General features: G+C 44.6%; 1 protein-coding gene across 8 annotated transcripts in view; it reads right to left on the bottom strand.

Moving 5' to 3' along the window:
• szt2 (SZT2 subunit of KICSTOR complex) overlaps positions 1-16,586 on the bottom strand; it is a 61,485-nt gene that overhangs the window by 31,732 nt on the left and 13,167 nt on the right. For 6 of the 8 annotated variants that reach the window (XM_023832796.2, XM_023832791.2, XM_023832792.2 and 3 more), the window contains exons 14-34: positions 16,369-16,483; positions 15,586-15,794; positions 14,543-14,779; positions 14,062-14,140; positions 13,776-13,855; positions 12,995-13,163; positions 12,178-12,292; positions 11,502-11,615; positions 10,997-11,197; positions 10,320-10,417; positions 10,074-10,212; positions 8,489-8,770; positions 7,997-8,204; positions 7,313-7,354; positions 5,950-6,077; positions 5,067-5,334; positions 3,399-3,573; positions 2,821-2,913; positions 2,036-2,114; positions 1,278-1,559; positions 640-778 (exon numbers count right to left, since the gene is read on the bottom strand). In XM_023832796.2, the coding sequence (XP_023688564.2) occupies positions 640-778; positions 1,278-1,559; positions 2,036-2,114; positions 2,821-2,913; positions 3,399-3,573; positions 5,067-5,334; positions 5,950-6,077; positions 7,313-7,354; positions 7,997-8,204; positions 8,489-8,770; positions 10,074-10,212; positions 10,320-10,417; positions 10,997-11,197; positions 11,502-11,615; positions 12,178-12,292; positions 12,995-13,163; positions 13,776-13,855; positions 14,062-14,140; positions 14,543-14,779; positions 15,586-15,794; positions 16,369-16,483 (3,252 nt within the window). The remainder of the gene's footprint in view (positions 1-639; positions 779-1,277; positions 1,560-2,035; positions 2,115-2,820; positions 2,914-3,398; positions 3,574-5,066; positions 5,335-5,949; positions 6,078-7,312; positions 7,355-7,996; positions 8,205-8,488; positions 8,771-10,073; positions 10,213-10,319; positions 10,418-10,996; positions 11,198-11,501; positions 11,616-12,177; positions 12,293-12,994; positions 13,164-13,775; positions 13,856-14,061; positions 14,141-14,542; positions 14,780-15,585; positions 15,795-16,368; positions 16,484-16,586) is intronic. The other 2 variants (XM_023832797.2, XM_023832793.2) reach the window with 1 other exon arrangement.

Below are 16,586 nucleotides of genomic sequence, written 5' to 3' on the forward strand. Positions count from 1 at the left end.
TACACATGAACTCAGCTGCAGATCCGAAGCAAATCATTACATCTGTCTAGATGCGTTTGTCCCTTATTCTTTTTTTAGTGCTTCAAATTATTCTCGTTTATGACCGCCATACTTGTCCGTTTTATGCCTTTGTCCAGTCACAGTGTAAGTATGATAACTAGATGCTGTTGTAACGACACTGTTTTTAAAATTTTAAGAAGATCCATTAAATACTATTTGAATGTTGGGGGGTGGGTACTGGTAGGGGGGTGGTGTTTGTTGTTGTACACGATGGTAAGTTTTTGTTCCATTCCTGTGATTTTTCTTTAACAAGAATTTGATCACAAAAAAAAAATATTTTTGAGTTATGCTGCTCAAATCTCTGAAGCTGTTGTTCTTTCTATCTCTTTGAAGCACTGCATCAGTTTTGGTACAATATGTCTCAAATTTGAATGGGTTCCATATCTTCACCTTTACAATGTATCTGCAAAGGTTAAAAAAGATCTGGTAAATACTTTTTGAGTTCTGCTAACGGAATCATGCTAACGGAACAAATGTCTGCAGCAGCACAATAGTCCCAAAACCATATGCATTACCCATGCAGGAAATACCATAAATGCTCGGGTATAAATATAGCATCAACAAAGGCCAGTTTCTTACCTATTATGGTGAAACTCGGATGACATGACCTCGAGGTCCAGGGGCAGGGTCAGAACAAAGACGTCCAATGTGACCGATAAGTCGCTCAGATCCACTGACTGGAGCGACTCGGCATTCTCCAGGCAGGAAATGACCTCACCTGCAGCATGAAAACATGAAAACATGCCAGTGTTTACACACACATGCAGAGGCGGTTCAGCGTAACTGCTCACACTTGGCATGTTTACCTGGGCATTCATTGTAAGCTCAGCCTAGTTGCACTTATGCCTAGTTGACAGCATGAATGTTTACAATGGGCTATTGAATGTTTGCAATGTTTTTTTTAAGAAGCAATAAAATTTGTCAATCGGAGGTAACAGTAAAATTCTCTGAGCTTAGTGCCAGCAATTTTTACAAATGACTCATTAGTGGAATGCTTTTACATTGGAAAACAATCAATAGAGCATTTAATAATGATGGCAAAAATGTCACAGGTGAGATAGAACCGTCTTGCAGGTCAGTGCTTTGAGATCCCTAGGTTATAGAAGATATATGAATGTATTAAGACAAATGCAAGTTCATCTGGTCAATAGCAGCATTATGAACCATGTGTCGTGAACCAAGCTCAGCACCATCATGGCAGGGAAGCAGCATCTCACCCAGACAGGTGGGCAGCGTCTCTATGGGCATGGAGCCATGGCAGCTCTTCAGGTTGATGGAGCAGGTGAGGTGGATGAAGAGTGGGGGCAACTCCGGCTGCGGCCCCTCCGCCTCCAGCAAGGAGTCCCCGTCCAGGATGCTGAAGGAGTCGTCTTCCTGGTTCACCGTGTTCGAGTCCGATACGGAGTCGTTGTCCGGGAAACGCCTGTCAGCCTGCTCTCGGTACTCCACCTCCATGTCTGTGTCGCTCTCGGTGACGATGCAGCATCCAGACACGTTCTCTGCCAGACAGGATGACACAGCAGGCATGGCAAGACACGCTGATCACCACACACTCCAAGAAAAACGCACCTCTACAAAACACATTTTTTACATACGTTTTATACTGGACTGGTAAGAACCAGCCACTTCATGCTGCACATTCCTGACCGATATTCAAATGCATTTCAAATGCAAATACATTTTACATTGTCAGCTACATTTATTTTTTCTTTACTATTTTTATCTATGGTAGATATATGTTTTATATGCTTGTCTGCTGTCCTATTATTTTTAGTTTAATTTTCTTTTTTTGTAGCATGTGGAAGAGTGAACAAACTAAAAATTTCATTGTGTGTCCAGGGGCACTCAAATGGTGGAATCCAATCCACATCTGGACAAGGCCGAACCGTGCAAGTGTGACTGATGATAAGGCCTCAGGGTAAAATAACTGAGTAGCCCTGGTTTAGACGCTGCCGGCATCGGGTCAGTCCCTCACCATCCTCAGTCGCAAGTTCAGCCTCCGAGACCTCGACCTCCTCACTGGGCCTCCTCTCCTCCTCTTGATCTGAGTCCTCCTGAAAAAGTCATCACCACAGGAAAATTCAGTCTTCAGGTCCGGTCGGCAGGTTGGGACGTCCGCAGAAACGTGCATAAACATATAGAAACCAGTGGTGGAAAAAGCTCTCAATTTTCATATTTAACTTTTGCCCCAGATTTGATTATTATAGAAATAACATGTAATATAACAAAACTGATTAACTACCCCAGAGGCAAAATCAACAGTTTAAACCATTAAGTTCTATAATCTTCCCATCCAACTAATTTAAACTAATTTCTGATTTTTAAAAATCAGAAAAAACTGATGAGTTACAGTGATGATTCATGAGAATGATCCCATTTGTATTAACTGCACATAAATTCAATGTATAAATAGGGATACAACATATAAATATTTATGATTGTAAGTTTTAATATTAGGTGCAATTAATCTGTGATTATTTTTTTTTATCAATTCAAAGCCCTACTATCTATCCATCTAGTAAAAGAATGTCATCGGACTTTCACAAAGGGCTTATGTCATTACATTTCAGGGGGTGGAGGTTAGTTAGTGAGTGAGTGAGTGAGTGAGTGAGTGAGTGGGTGGGTGAGTGAGTGAGTGGGTGGGTGGGTGAGTGAGTGAGTGAGTGAGTGGGTGGGTCGGTCGGTCGGTGGGTCAGTCAGTCCATCTTCCTGGTTTAAGGTGGGAAACCCCTGCTATGTACAATAAAGAGCCACGCTTACCTCTCTCTTTGCTGAAGGTGAGCAGTAAAAAAAGTAATGGGGGTTTGAAGGGACCATCTTGAAGTAGCGAGCACCGATTTCCAGAAATTTGTCCTGTCAATCAATGACACAGGACACTGTATTTTCACCCCAAAAGCCAAAGTAAATGTAACAATTTGCAAACGTCTCTAAAATGGTTTGTCCCATGCAAAAGTTTTACTATAAAACCTAAACTGCCTGAAACCTCTCCTTACCCCCTCCTTACTCCATACTGCCATAACGAACATGCAATGCTGCTTCTGTTAACAGCACTGCAATGCTAAGCGGATATTACAGGAACACATGCCATTTCCACGAAAGACATTTTGCACTGTATTTACCACAGAGGTACGTTTTTTTCACATATGTCTTATTATTTTTTTTATTTATTTATTACTTTTATGTTTATTAATGTTCATCCTTTATGCATTTCTTACTTGTGTTATCCTTCTATATTTATTTCTTTCATCCTTTGTTTCGTTTCCTCTTTGTGCCAGACAAAGAAAGAAATTTCCCTCCACAAGGATCAATAAAATTCTGTCTTAATCTTGTGATGTTACCTGTATAATTTTGTGCAGGTTGGGATACATCTCACAGTTCTGCTGCGCCTGTAACAGAGACAGAGGGAATTCTGGGTAGATCCTGTAGATTTTGGGCGCTTCGGTTGCCAGGGGCGATGTGGGAGCTGAGGGCTTCCCCCTGGACTCGGCCTCGCTGACGTCTTCTGTGTCCACGCTGTGAGAACAAGGGACAGCAGGTCAGCATCGGTCTGCGTGGCTGGAAAGTCTTCAGTCCGTTATGCAAAAACCATGTGGCGCAAGTCTGAGCAAAGACCAGAAAACCTGCACATTTAAAAAGACCATGAGGGAACATAAGGAATGACAGGGTTTGAGGGCAAACCGTATGGCTCAGCGGGTGAGGACATTAGGTTGGTTTGAATCCTGTGGTACTTAAACCCCAACTGTTCTGGGAACTGGCTGATCCGGCTTATTCAGTTATATGTCACTACAGATAAGTGTCTGCCAAACAAATAAATGTGTAGTTTGCTTAATATGTAAATGCCTGGAAATGTCACATAGAAACATGGGGAATAATATCTGTAATTTGGCTGTTTTACTACCAGGCTGTTATGGGGACCAAAATGGCAAGGCGTGATTAGCTTTGGAGAAAACAAGGAACTGGCAAGCCTGCATGGAGCATGAGTTCTGCTGGGGTCATGGGTACGCTCTGGGCAACTGAAGGCAGCTAGCAGGCTAGGGTTAGGCTTTATGGGGCAAAGAGCCTAGTTTGGGACCCAATAAAGACCCATAAGAACATAAGAACTATACAAACGAGAGGAGGCCATTCGGCCCATCGAGCTCGCTTGGGGAGAACTTAACTAATAGAGTTGTTCAAATCTTATCTAGCTCTGATTTAAAGGAACCCAAGGATTCAGCTTGCACTACGTTATCAGGAAGACTATTCCATATTCTGACTACATGCTGTGTAAAGAAGTGCTTCCTTAAACCCAGTTTGAAATGTTCTCCCGCTAATTTCCACCTATGGCCACGAGTTCTTGTATTTTAACTAATGCTGAAGTAACTATTTGGTTGAACAGCATCCAAACCTGTTAGAATCTTATAGACCTGGATCATGTGCCCCCTCAGTCTCCTTTGCTTGAGGCTGAACAGATTTAGCTCAACTAACCTTTACCCGTGGGTTAAATGTGAAGACCGATATTGGACCATCAGCCAGAGTAACAGCTGAGCTATATGCAAACTCAAGCTTGGGAGACAGGGAGCTTAAACAATGTCAGACTGGGTAGGATCATTAAATACTCTGCATTTGAAAATACTTAACTGTACGAAAGTGAGATATAATGCAAGATTGAGATCACAGTGCTGACTGGCACTGTGAGAAATACCAGATGAGGAATATTTAAAATCATCACCAAATTCATTTAAATGTCGACTTTTGTTATCACGTATACTGGCATTAAAACAGGGGTGGGGGCACAGGGTTACTGGTCCCAGCTGAAAGCTGATTGGCCCCTGGAGTGCTCCTTCCCCCATCACTCACCAATTCAAAACATATCATTGGCTAATAGGGTAAGTGCCTCTGTATGAATTATAGCCCCTCTTATGCCCCCCCCCCCACCTTAACCATCTCATCTGATTTAAATGAATGGTGAATTGAGAGTAAAACACAAATGGACAGATAATATTTGTGGGGGACCGGCTGGCTCGTACCTGGAGAAGGACGCCAGCGGCGGCCTCTCAGAGCCCCCCTCGTCCTCTGCGTCCCCGATGGTGAACGTGGCTGAGGTTCGGCTGAGGCCCAGGACCCCTGCCCGGGCTGCCTTGTCGTGCTGCTCCCGGAAGAGATGCACGTGTCCACAGAGCGTCTGCAGGAAGGAGGTGATGTCGATCTCCTGCAGGGATTCCTCGCAGTAGTCCATGGCCGTGAGGACGTCCTGGGAACTGATGGGGTGCGACTGCTGCAGGCTGTGGTACACGCCTGAAGGGGGCGCAAAACCATCATTGAGACAGGAGAAAAGTCCTTTCCAGTGTAATCACCAGTCATCAAATACGCCTACACGCTTATTCCCTTGAGTTTTGTATTGACCATTGGTTAGACCCAAGGTCTCAACGTACTGGCCTGCAACACTGTTTCATACGACCCATGACATGTTTTTAATTCATTATTTAATCTGGCCCAAAGACTGATCTTTTTGGTGTCCCACTTGAGCTGAACACCTCCTATGCTAGCTGGTATCTCCTAGGTTATTTCAGGTTGCCCTTGTACTTGGTTACTGCATCCACATCCTAGTGTCTGTAGTTTCATGATGTACTTCAGTGACTTTAGATACTATCTTCACTGTGCCCAGTTCTGTAGCCATTTGCTGCTACACTGAGCAGTCAACTGACCTGTGTCATTCTTTTGGACAAGTACAAGCAGTTATATAAACAGCTGGAAGATAGATGGAGAGATGGATAGTGAGATCCTTAAAGAATTTTCCTTTGGGATCAATAAGGCATCTTATTTTGACACAGTCCCCATTATATTTCTACCTGTGACCCCTGACCCCTTGATGCCACTGTGACAGACAGGTGGCTGAAGCCAGAGACGGACCTTTAACGTAGCACTGATGAAAATGCTCCTGCAGCAGACTGCAGTAGCCAGCCAGCTCCTTGTGCTTGTGTGGGTGCGCCATGAGCTCCGTCCAGGAGGAGGTGCTGCTGCGTTCCTGAGATGGGGCCCTGCAAGAAGAAAAAACGAGACCCCCACAAACCATCTCCAAGCACTGTTACGAGCAGGGTGGAAGTTTTGAACAGGCACTGCTGAGATCTACCCGTAGGACCCTTGTAGGACCCGAGAAGGAAGCTTATCGTGTCAGCAGTCAAAGCTGCAAAGCTGGAGAGAGCAGACATTGCTTTTTCAAGCATAGCGACCCCAAACATTTGCGTAGAAAATATCCAGTCAACAAAAGCACCAGTGACATCTATTGTCGACCAGGGAAATGCAGCCAGCGCAAGAGATATTAGTGCAATGATGACATTAACAAAATCTTGATTAGAAAAACAAATTTACTTAAATGTTGTGCTAAAAAGTAAAAAAAAAAAAAAAATATATATATATATATATATATATACTGTATATGTATATATATATATATTTTTTTTTTTTTTTTTTTTTTGAGTCACCAAAAATATAAAAACACACCATATGAATGTTTGTGAATCAAATATGCGTAAAGAGAACACACTTATAGATATTAACCCGAAGCTGCTGGAACGACAACAATGTTTTCCCCAGACAGCCCAGTCACCCCTCCCCACATCTAATCCCTACTTCTCCCATAGCCCCCATACTCTACAATCCCTTGCCCCCTACACACTCTCCCCACCCCTCCAACAAAATCACAATTAAAAGTCCAACATTGTGTGACTAGGCACAATCTACTAGGTACACCAGATCTGCATTTGTGGCTGTCCTTTCATGCGCTACCACTATGTGCCGCTCTTTAAATCTTGGTGCCATTTGTCTCGAGTTCCAGATCTTCGCTCATATAATGTGCCTGCAAAGCTTGAAAAAGTTCCATCAAACACATGCGAAAAAAAAGAGTGGACCAGTCGCAAATCCATATATGTTCCCCATCAGGGGATTACAATAATCTTTTATTAATCCCAAAAGCACCAATAAAAGAATGGCTCTGCAGACACCACCAATCCAGTCCCAAATACCCTCCAGAAGTCAGAGTAAAATCCCAAACAGACCCTGTGAAACCAAGATGTCACTGGCAACGGTAGCAAGCCTCGGCATTAAAAGCTCGTAAACGTCACACAGCAGCCGTAACGGGGTGAAGCCAGGTAGACACCAAAGTTAGAGCGATACAGAGGAGCAGGGAAGACACCTGTCCTGTCCCAGGATACCCAGTGACAGAGAGGATCAGCACCGTGACCCAAGAGCAGCAGAATAGAGGCACTCGTGCTACCTGCTAAGCTGATACATCTCCCAGGAGTCTGCATCTTGAGGTCTATTCTCAACCAGAAAAACAATCAGAATAACACATATTAGTGAAACACCCCCTCACTTCAGGACTGCACCCACTATGAGCACTTTCACATCCAGACTGAAAACTCATCTATTCTCCATGGCTTTACATTAGCATGAGGGTCTGTCAAGCATTTCGTTGGGTCTAATTTCTTGAGGTCTGTTTCTCGTGTCTGACCTCTTACCTCTGAAATTTTCCCCTAGGATCAAAAAAGTTTCTTAGTCTTGCAGTTTATTTATTATGTTTTTGTTACTCTTTCTATTAGTTAGATTTGTTTCAGTTTGTGCAGCACTTCGATCAACCTGTTTTAAATGTGCTTCATAAATACATTTTTGATAGACTGATTGACTGAACACACATTAGTACAACGTATCACTATAACAGGACACTATATCCAATAACAGGACACTAACTGTTTATGGAGGTTTGAGGGGGTAATAGGTGGATACAGGGTTTCCATGGAAACTATATGACACGTCTCAAGGTGGATCACTGTCACGTGACACTTAGCCTGATGCCGCAACCGCTCATTAACTTTTGTTAGTAGAACTTGAGGAGACTAAGGCTAGAGGAGCAGATATCGGGTATGAAATGTCCCCAAGGTGCAGGAGAAGAGTGGCGTACCTGAAGAAGATGTCCCGAGGCTGTCTGTTGGCATTGGGATGCACCAGCTGCTCCCTGAGGGACTCCAGAGAGCAGTTGTAGATGTAGATGGGGCAGCGCGGCCGGGCAAGATTCCCAGCACTCTGCTGAGAGACCTGTCGGCTGAAGGTGATGTGGAGGTCCCGTTTGTTAGGCTCCGTAAACTGGACACCGTCCTTTTCCTCCACACCTGGGATTTAAGGAACGAGTGGCCACAAGTGGATCATCCTTGGTTGGTTGGTTTTTAGGTGTAGAGGCTATAGCCGTATCATTAGCCAGTGACACAGTCGAATCAGTGATGAACATGGGGAGGGAGGGGTGCAATCCAGAGGCCAATCTGCTTTCCGTAGGGGTCAGAACCTCTGAAGTCCCACCCCTGGGCCCATAGCGATTATCCCATTCATTCAGTGGACAACATAAAGCTAGGAGCCAGGTATGGTATTCAGCGCAGAAACATCAGCACCAAGGTCTCACCTTGTTCGGAGCCCCCCCCGTCCCGCTCGGTCGCCAGGTTGGCCCAGTCCTTGCTCTCCCCGGTGGAGATTTCTGGCAGGGTGCACTGAGACACCGGGTCCGGACTGAGGGGCCGGCTGCCAGCATCGCTCCTCGCTGAGCTCTGCCCCGCATCCGTACCCGACTCGCCCGCCTCCGGCTCGTTGCTGCTGCTGTTGTCCCTGAGCGTGTCCTCGTCCTCCTGCAGGCCACACTGGTCCTGGGACTCTCTATCCTGACCAGACTCCATCAGAACCTCGATATCTGAAAGAACACGTTCAAAAAGGGAGTCCTGTATTCAAAGAAGCCAATGTTACATTCAATATAATTAAAAGCATCTCTTCTCTCCTCTTTTTTTTATTTGAAAATTATATTTTTAAAAATTCTTTTAATATGCTGAAATGTACTCTTAAGCATACTCATTCATAATTTGCTAATTAAATTCTTCAAGTATATACCAAACATTGGAAACATTGGAAACTCAGTTTCATAAAAATTGTGACTGCAATCAAAAAACTAAAACAGCCAAAAGTAATTCCTGGGATTTGGATTTTTCCCACAGAATTGAGTGGAGAGTCCCCACAAAGATATGAATACAAACGTGTGTGTGTCTGTGTGTGTGTGTTGTACACACATGAAGTGTTACACAGGGTTTCCTAAGACCATCCAAAACCATATGGTTTGGAAAAGGGGCATCTAAGATTTCCCATAGCGTGAGTGTGTGTGTTATGATAATGGAATTTCGACAAGAGTAAGAAAAACGGTTGTTAAGGGAGTTATGAGGCTTGGAACAGAGAAAATATTGTTTGAATGTTGGACAGAGGCTTAGGCTTGTACTTCACAAGATAAGTGTGTGTCACAAAAATATGTGAAATAAAATGAGAATCAGTAAAAGAATTTTTGTGGGGGAGTAAAGCTGCATATGTGGTGGAGATTACTAAAGGCCACTTCGTACGTCACAATTCTGCATGTGCTTCCGATCCACACAAGGGTGAGTGATGTAAACTGTCATTAGGGGTTTGTGCTGGGTGGTGCACTTGTAGTCCAGTTTTTTTTGTCCAGTGGATATCATGTGTGTCAGTGCGTGTGAACTGCATACGTGTAAGGAAACTGGCTAGATGTTTCCAGTAGGTGGCAGCACTGCTTTTCACAGAGCAGCGGTCAACCAAGAAAAATGAGAGGAAGTACAGTTGTTGTTGTTGTAGTAGTTATGGTGAGCAACTGTATAAGGAGGCGTGGAGGTACCTGCATATCTAATTTTTCATACTGTCCAAAAATTATTGTATGGAATTTGATATTTGGTATTTTGATATTCCAGCATTCTTCACTCATGGCGATAAAATTCGCCGAGCACAGGGTTATAGAGTCTCCTCTATAACAGCTGTAAATGAGCTGTGTCCTGTATTTTCTACAGAAGGCTCCAGGGTCACTAAGACCCAGTGCGGCACAAACAGTTACAGAAGATATGCATGCTACCAAACAGCTTCTTCTATGCACTAAAGGAAAAAAATGCATGTCTATATTTTTTATTCTAAGAGGAAGGAGAATTATAGGAATTGCTTTTTACCTGCAAAGGTGGCAGGAAGGAAGGTGAGGAAGATCTGATGGGCGTTGACGTACTTGGCGTAACACTTCCACTGTGGAGACGGGGTCTCGTTCTTCTCTGCGACGGCACCCTCTTCAGCCAGACCCATGTTGCTGACACTCTGCAGCCCCGAACCAGAGCGTAATAAAGAGAGCAAGCCAGTGCTCCAGTGTCAGACACATGGTGTGATTCGCAATCGCCATCAGACTTCTAGACTACAGACATTACCTGCAGGGTGCTGGAGGATCCTGTCACATCCTTGCTGCTCCCCATGGTGTGCAATGCTGCCGTCATGTCCAGACTTCCCCCAAGCTTCTCACAAGCCTCTGGAGAAAATTAAGGCCATGTCATCAGAGTTAAGTGTTAACAGGCAGGTAAATCAGCTTGGAAGAGTTAGCATGCTGTTCTCTTAATAATTAAGAAGGCTTCCGGATATAGGTTAGCTATTTTGGTCTGGAGTTGAGTGTTCATCTTGTTCATTAGTGCAACAATGAACATGCCACGTGGAAGCCATACAGAATATTCGGGAAGATACCGTCTAAATGGTCACCAGGAGTCAAAATCAAATTTACGTCACCAACAGATTAAGATAAAAGCTGGATTTTTTCATTTTTTATCTATTTATTTAGCAGATGCTTTAATCCAAAAGGACATAGATTTTTCTCAGTAAGCAGGGTCAGCCAGTCTATGGAGAAATTAGAGTTTAAGGGCCCTGGGATTTGAACCGGTGGCCTTCTGATCACAGGCATGGTGTCCAAACCCACTTAGCCACGTACCACTGCCCCAATTATTATTAATTTTCTCTCCAAAATTCCCGTTTGGTTCTTCAAGCTACTTCATTTACTACCTGAAGAATACGACCCCAAAAATTCCATCTTGGCATGTGCATGGAATATTGCCGTTACCTTCCTTGACAGGCAGTGAGAAGGGCAGCACGTGGCCCTCACGCTCCCTCAGCGTGATGTGCTGCATGAACGACGAATGCTCAGCATCTTCCAGGGGAATCTCACGGTCGCTGAGGTCCTGCTTCATGCAACTGTGGAAGAGGCTCACCAGAACCTCATTGGGCAATGATGGGCTACCATGAGCCACCTCTTCAATATCATCTGCAGCACAAAAAATATATATATACTTTAAATGGCATCCTGTGCTTGCAAGGACAGGGGTGAAAGAAACCATCTGTTAGTAATGTTTGTGAACCCAGTCCTTGGGGACCACCCAGACTGTCCACATTTTTGCTTCCCCCCCGCTCCCAACACACCTGAATTGAACAGCGAGTACAAGGTACAGGTGTGTTGGAAGCTGGAAGGGAGCAGAAATGTGGACAGTCTGAACGGTTCCCAAGGACTGGTCTGAGAAACACTGGCCTATAGAATGGGTACTGTGTACTCTGTACTGTGTACTCTGTACCTCTGCTGAGAGTAAGGAAGACGATCTCAATCTGCTGGCACTTGGGAAGCAGCTTGATCAGGTCAAACTGGAAAGGAATGGTCTGGATGCACTCGTCGGATGCTGTCGCGTCTTCTGCATACAGACAAAGATACTGCATCTCAAGGCCGGAAACGCATAGTCTGCAGTCTGAGCGACAGCATTTATCTCCATCATCAACCACGGGATGAGGTCAAATACAAAATAATCCTTCGTCTGATGCCTTCAATTATATACAATTAAAATCTAACATTTTAACAGTTTTCAAAAAAGAGGGCAACTAGGCAGGATGTAAAGAGAGGAGTCAAAACAACACAAATATGCACACAAAGTATTCTGACTGTAGAAAGTCATCATGAAAGAGAAATCCTGGCGATTTTTCCATGCCAAAAACACATCTTTATGTACCACAAAAGAGGACAAGTCTGGGGAGAAGAGTTTGTATGATCATCTTGTCAAACAGTGACTTAGCTAATAGCTTCAACTCCTAGCTAGCTGGCAAATTTACAGGTTTAGAGGAAAAGAGAACCAACCTTTGATGATGGAAACAGCTCAACCGTGACATAATCTAAGGTAGAATGGACATGGGCAATCTACCAACGAACCCCCTGAACTCCAGGTTAGCAAGGTGATCTATTTTAATTATGTTGGCACTCACCCCTAAAAACTTTGTCCCCACACAGCGGGTAGATGAGGTCTTTGTTTTGGCACAGCTGACTTAGGTATTCAAAAGTCATAATAGTACACATGCAGGCCAGATCCCGGGGAAAAATCTGGAGAGGAAGCAGCAGAACATTACAGTCCAAAACCTCCCATAATTGAAGTCATCGTAGAACAGGGGCAATTCTAGGATTTATTAAGGTGGGGGCATAAGAAGAGAGAAGAGAGGGGTAAGGGGCACAGCGCACCCACCACGCGACAAACCACCTCAGGGATGAGAACCCGAGTGCAGCTGTGCAGTTGGTGATCCCTCAGCACCACACTAGTCTGAATGGACCAGTGTGAGTTTATTCCTGTGGCTGGAGTGACAATCCTGCCAGAAACCCCCAAATTTCCCTGTAAGTAGGAGGACCTCCTTACAGGGCTGGATGTAGATTAACATCATACCCTGGTCGAAGCAATTGCAGGTTAAGGGCCTTGCTCAAGGGCCCAATGGAGTAGGATCACTGCTGGCATTTATGGGATACGAACCAGCAACCTTCCGATTGCTGGTACAGACCCCTAGCCTCAGACCTAACATAAGAAAAGCCATAATTCATACAGAGGACCCAACTTTACCATCAGCCAATGATTTGTTTTGAATCGGTGACTGACAGGGGAAGAGGCACACTGCGAGCCAATCAATTTTCATCTGGGGCTAGTGCCCTGTAGCCCCGCCCCTATGGCTGATTCATCATAATAGCAGTTTTGGCAATGCAAAGATTTTCAAACAAAACCCTAACAGGCAGTGAAGAGCAAAGAGGAGGAGGACTGACCGCCTGGGGGATCTCCTGGTACATGAGGTCGCAGAGGTGCCTCTGATGCTCAGAAGCCATGCCAACCACCCCTGTCTGAGGCTCCACCCAGCACTCCGTGACCAGGTTCAGCTCCGTGTCCAGGTCAATGGCCTCTACCTCTGTGTCGTTGTCGTCGTCAGTGGAAAAGCTGCACCAAAGAGTGCTGGCTTAGTGAGTGTAAATGGCAAGCTGATTCAGTAATTAATAGCACCACCAATACTTCTGAATGAAGGAATCGATTGAGGTATGCAGAGAAGTGCATTAGCGTCTATTGCGTAGATTTAACAAACAGAACACAATGCATTCCAATTAAACCTTATAACTGAAGAATCTGTATGTAGTTAACATGTCTGATGGCCTGTCTGAGAGCAATTACGTATATTCTAATATCTAATATATAAAATTGCTTACACATGACAACAATAACTGCAAAAACAATCCCTTTGTCCATCACAGATAATAATTAGGACATACTATAAAGTCTTGACAATTAAAAAAAATTCTTAGTTCTTTTTAGGTTACAGAAAAAAATTATAATACTATAAATATGTTAATCCCGTGTTACTCCTTAGCCAGTCCACATTTTTGTTCTGTTCCACCACCTACTTTGCTTGCCATAATTATAAAGCCTTGGTCTAGGCATGCTGCTGCTGTACTAGAACAAAAGTGTGGACTGGATGGGGGGAGCCTGAGGACCGGATTCAGAGCCACTGTATTAGTCATGTGAGGGAAAATGCTCAGTCTGTGTGTAAGGTCCCACCTGTCCTTGGTGGAAGTGGAGTGCGGAGGGAAGAGGATGTACTGGATGATGCAGGTGTGACTCTCCCCATCCTCTGATGCCTGCAGGCAAAACACACACACACACACACACACACTTAGTTTTGCAATAAAGCCTCCCCGTTGAGGACATGGACTAAAATATCTTTGAGCAGGATCGACGACAACGCACTCATAGCAGCAATAGTAGGGCGCATAAGGAAAGTTAAATAACAGTGAAATCAGTCAAACTGATAAACAGAGAGTGATGTTCCTGTGACGGCCTTCACCTGCATGGGCAGCTCTGTCACCATGTTGACGATACCTTCACCGCTGGCGGCAAAATTAAACCCCTCAGACAGGCGGACACTGTGGGGGCCAAACGAACAGGAACCATAAACACACAAGAAGAGCCAATCTACCCAACTGTATCCAGTTGCAGAGAAAGGGAACACTCCACATAGCCACAGAGCGTTGATAGGATGAGTCCCCAACTCTTGAGCCACCACCCCCCCACATAAAACCATCTGAAACAAGCTGGCTAAAACCCTGAGACATGAGACATAAATTGACAAAAGCACCAATATCTGGTACTGTGTGGTTCTATGGTGCCCGTGATCGGAAGGCTATCAGTTCAAATCCCAGGGTTGGCAGACTGATTTCACCAATGGACCATTAAGCAAGGCCCTTAACCCCAATAGTTCCAGGAACTGGCTGACCATTACTTGAGCGTCACTCCAGACAAGAGCATTTACTATGTAAATAACTTACTCTGACAGCAGGGTGAGGATGTGGGTGACGGCCTGCAGCGAGACCGCTGGGCCCAGCCCGTTCTGCACCGCCCACACCCAGCGCCGATGCAGGAAGTAACGGGAGAGCGACGCCAACGTGGAGGATACCGTGCGGCTGGCGGCCACAGTGAGCGGGGCGGACAAGGTGGGGGCCTGCGAGAAGTGCTCCATGTTCAGGATGAAGGGCGCATGGTAATCAGATGGTGGCTTCTCGTACCTGCACACGGGATGTCACACGACATAAGACATATACAAACAGTTTAAAGATCTGTCAGAAATAACACTGTCAGAAATAACACTGTCAGGAAATAACACTGAATAGGAGTAAAGTAAATATAATAGTTTTCTTATAAGGAACATGAATTGTATCATCATAAAGGCCACAGCTGATTGGGCTCTCTGAGGTCACATGACAAGCCTGTGGTTCAGTAGGTTAGGATGCTGCACCCAAGATCGGAATGTCGCCGGTTCAAATCCCAGGGCTGGCAGAGTGATGCGACTACAGGGGTCCTGGAGCCAAGGCTTTTAACCTCAAAAGTTTTCAGGACTGGATGACCCTGAAATATGTTGCCTTGGATAAAAGTTTCTGCTAAATAAATTAATGTTATATGTTGTTCCCAGTCACGGTTAGACTGGACCTGGTCTCTTGCACCCCAATCAGCATTCCCAGACCCTGATGCCAGAGCCAGCCCTCTGCCGTAGAGATGCTGTAACCCAACACTCCTTTCAGTGCTCTCTCTCTTTTTGGGGTCACCTTGGTTAATCCCGTCTCCACTCCCATCCCCAAATAAGTCACCATTCCTTCCCCGTGTCCCTGTCCTCACGTTCCTCTTTTCTTTCTGGCCCAAAGCTCGGGTGACACCAAACAGCCTGCAGGCTTTAAGGACTCTTCAAAGAACCTTAAAGTTCATAGAAGCGTACAGCATGATTCTAGCAACCACAGGGAATGCCAATTAATGGAAGCTGAGTTTTAACACCAGGGCAGTGTGCCTCTGGCTTCCAGGGGTGATGGGTTCAGCTGACCTGATCAGTAGCTTCTCCAGTGGCTTGTTAAGAACCACCACACAGGGCCGGTCAGACAGAGCCGGCTTGAGGGTGAGCGGGGGAGGAGATTTGGAGGGGGACACATTCTCTAGGACTTTTCTCTTCACTTTAGGGGTGGAAGCCTCTTTTCCCTGGACACGGTGTGGAAACCTTAGTTTCAGGATCTGGTCCCGTAGCTCATCTGCAATCTGTGACGTAAGGGAAAGACAGGAAGGTATTCCACACCAGTTTTTTTCACTAGGTCTTTCTGACAAACTCATTATGATAACATATCAATTTTCTTTTATTTCTAAAACTAGCTTGAAGACATTTAAATTATACAACTTCATTTCTACACGGTAAGTTTTGCTTCTGCGGTAATCATGTATTATATTACCATTTATTTCTGCAATATAAATATTTAAAAAATCCCACGGGAAGGGCTATGCAGATGAGAAAAAAATGACATAACTAAAAGAAGTGAGCAAAAAATATCATCTGATCATACAAATTAATTAAAAAACATTTTATCTAGTTTTGTGATTTATTTGTGATCTTGAAAGTTATGGTGATGAAATTTTCACCTTCTTTGATTTTTTTTTTTAAAACTGTTTTCCCCAAATTCAACAATGACACAATTTTAATGTACATAAAAAGTTATGGTGATGTCAGTTGCTGTCCACAAAAAACACTGTATTTCATTGTATCTCAGGTTTGCGAGAATGACCCCACTGATTGCATGGTTGTAAGAGATTATTGGACACAATGATGTCTACATAGTACCTTATTCCTAATGTGGGCCAGGGTCCCTATAGGAAATCCTAGCCGGAGCACCATGCAGGGAGCCTTGGAGATCAGACGCACCAAGTAGAAGGATGTGGGAGGTTGGTCAAGGCCACTGCAAACAAGAGTTTAGGAAAGCATTTCTCTTTGCCACCATCATCTTCATCATCATTCTGTCTCAGCATTGATGTCGTTCATAGTTCCATGCACCTCAAGCC

Source organism: Paramormyrops kingsleyae, chromosome 1 (genome assembly GCF_048594095.1).
Source record: "Paramormyrops kingsleyae isolate MSU_618 chromosome 1, PKINGS_0.4, whole genome shotgun sequence".
In the NCBI taxonomy this organism is placed as follows: domain Eukaryota; kingdom Metazoa; phylum Chordata; class Actinopteri; order Osteoglossiformes; family Mormyridae; genus Paramormyrops; species Paramormyrops kingsleyae.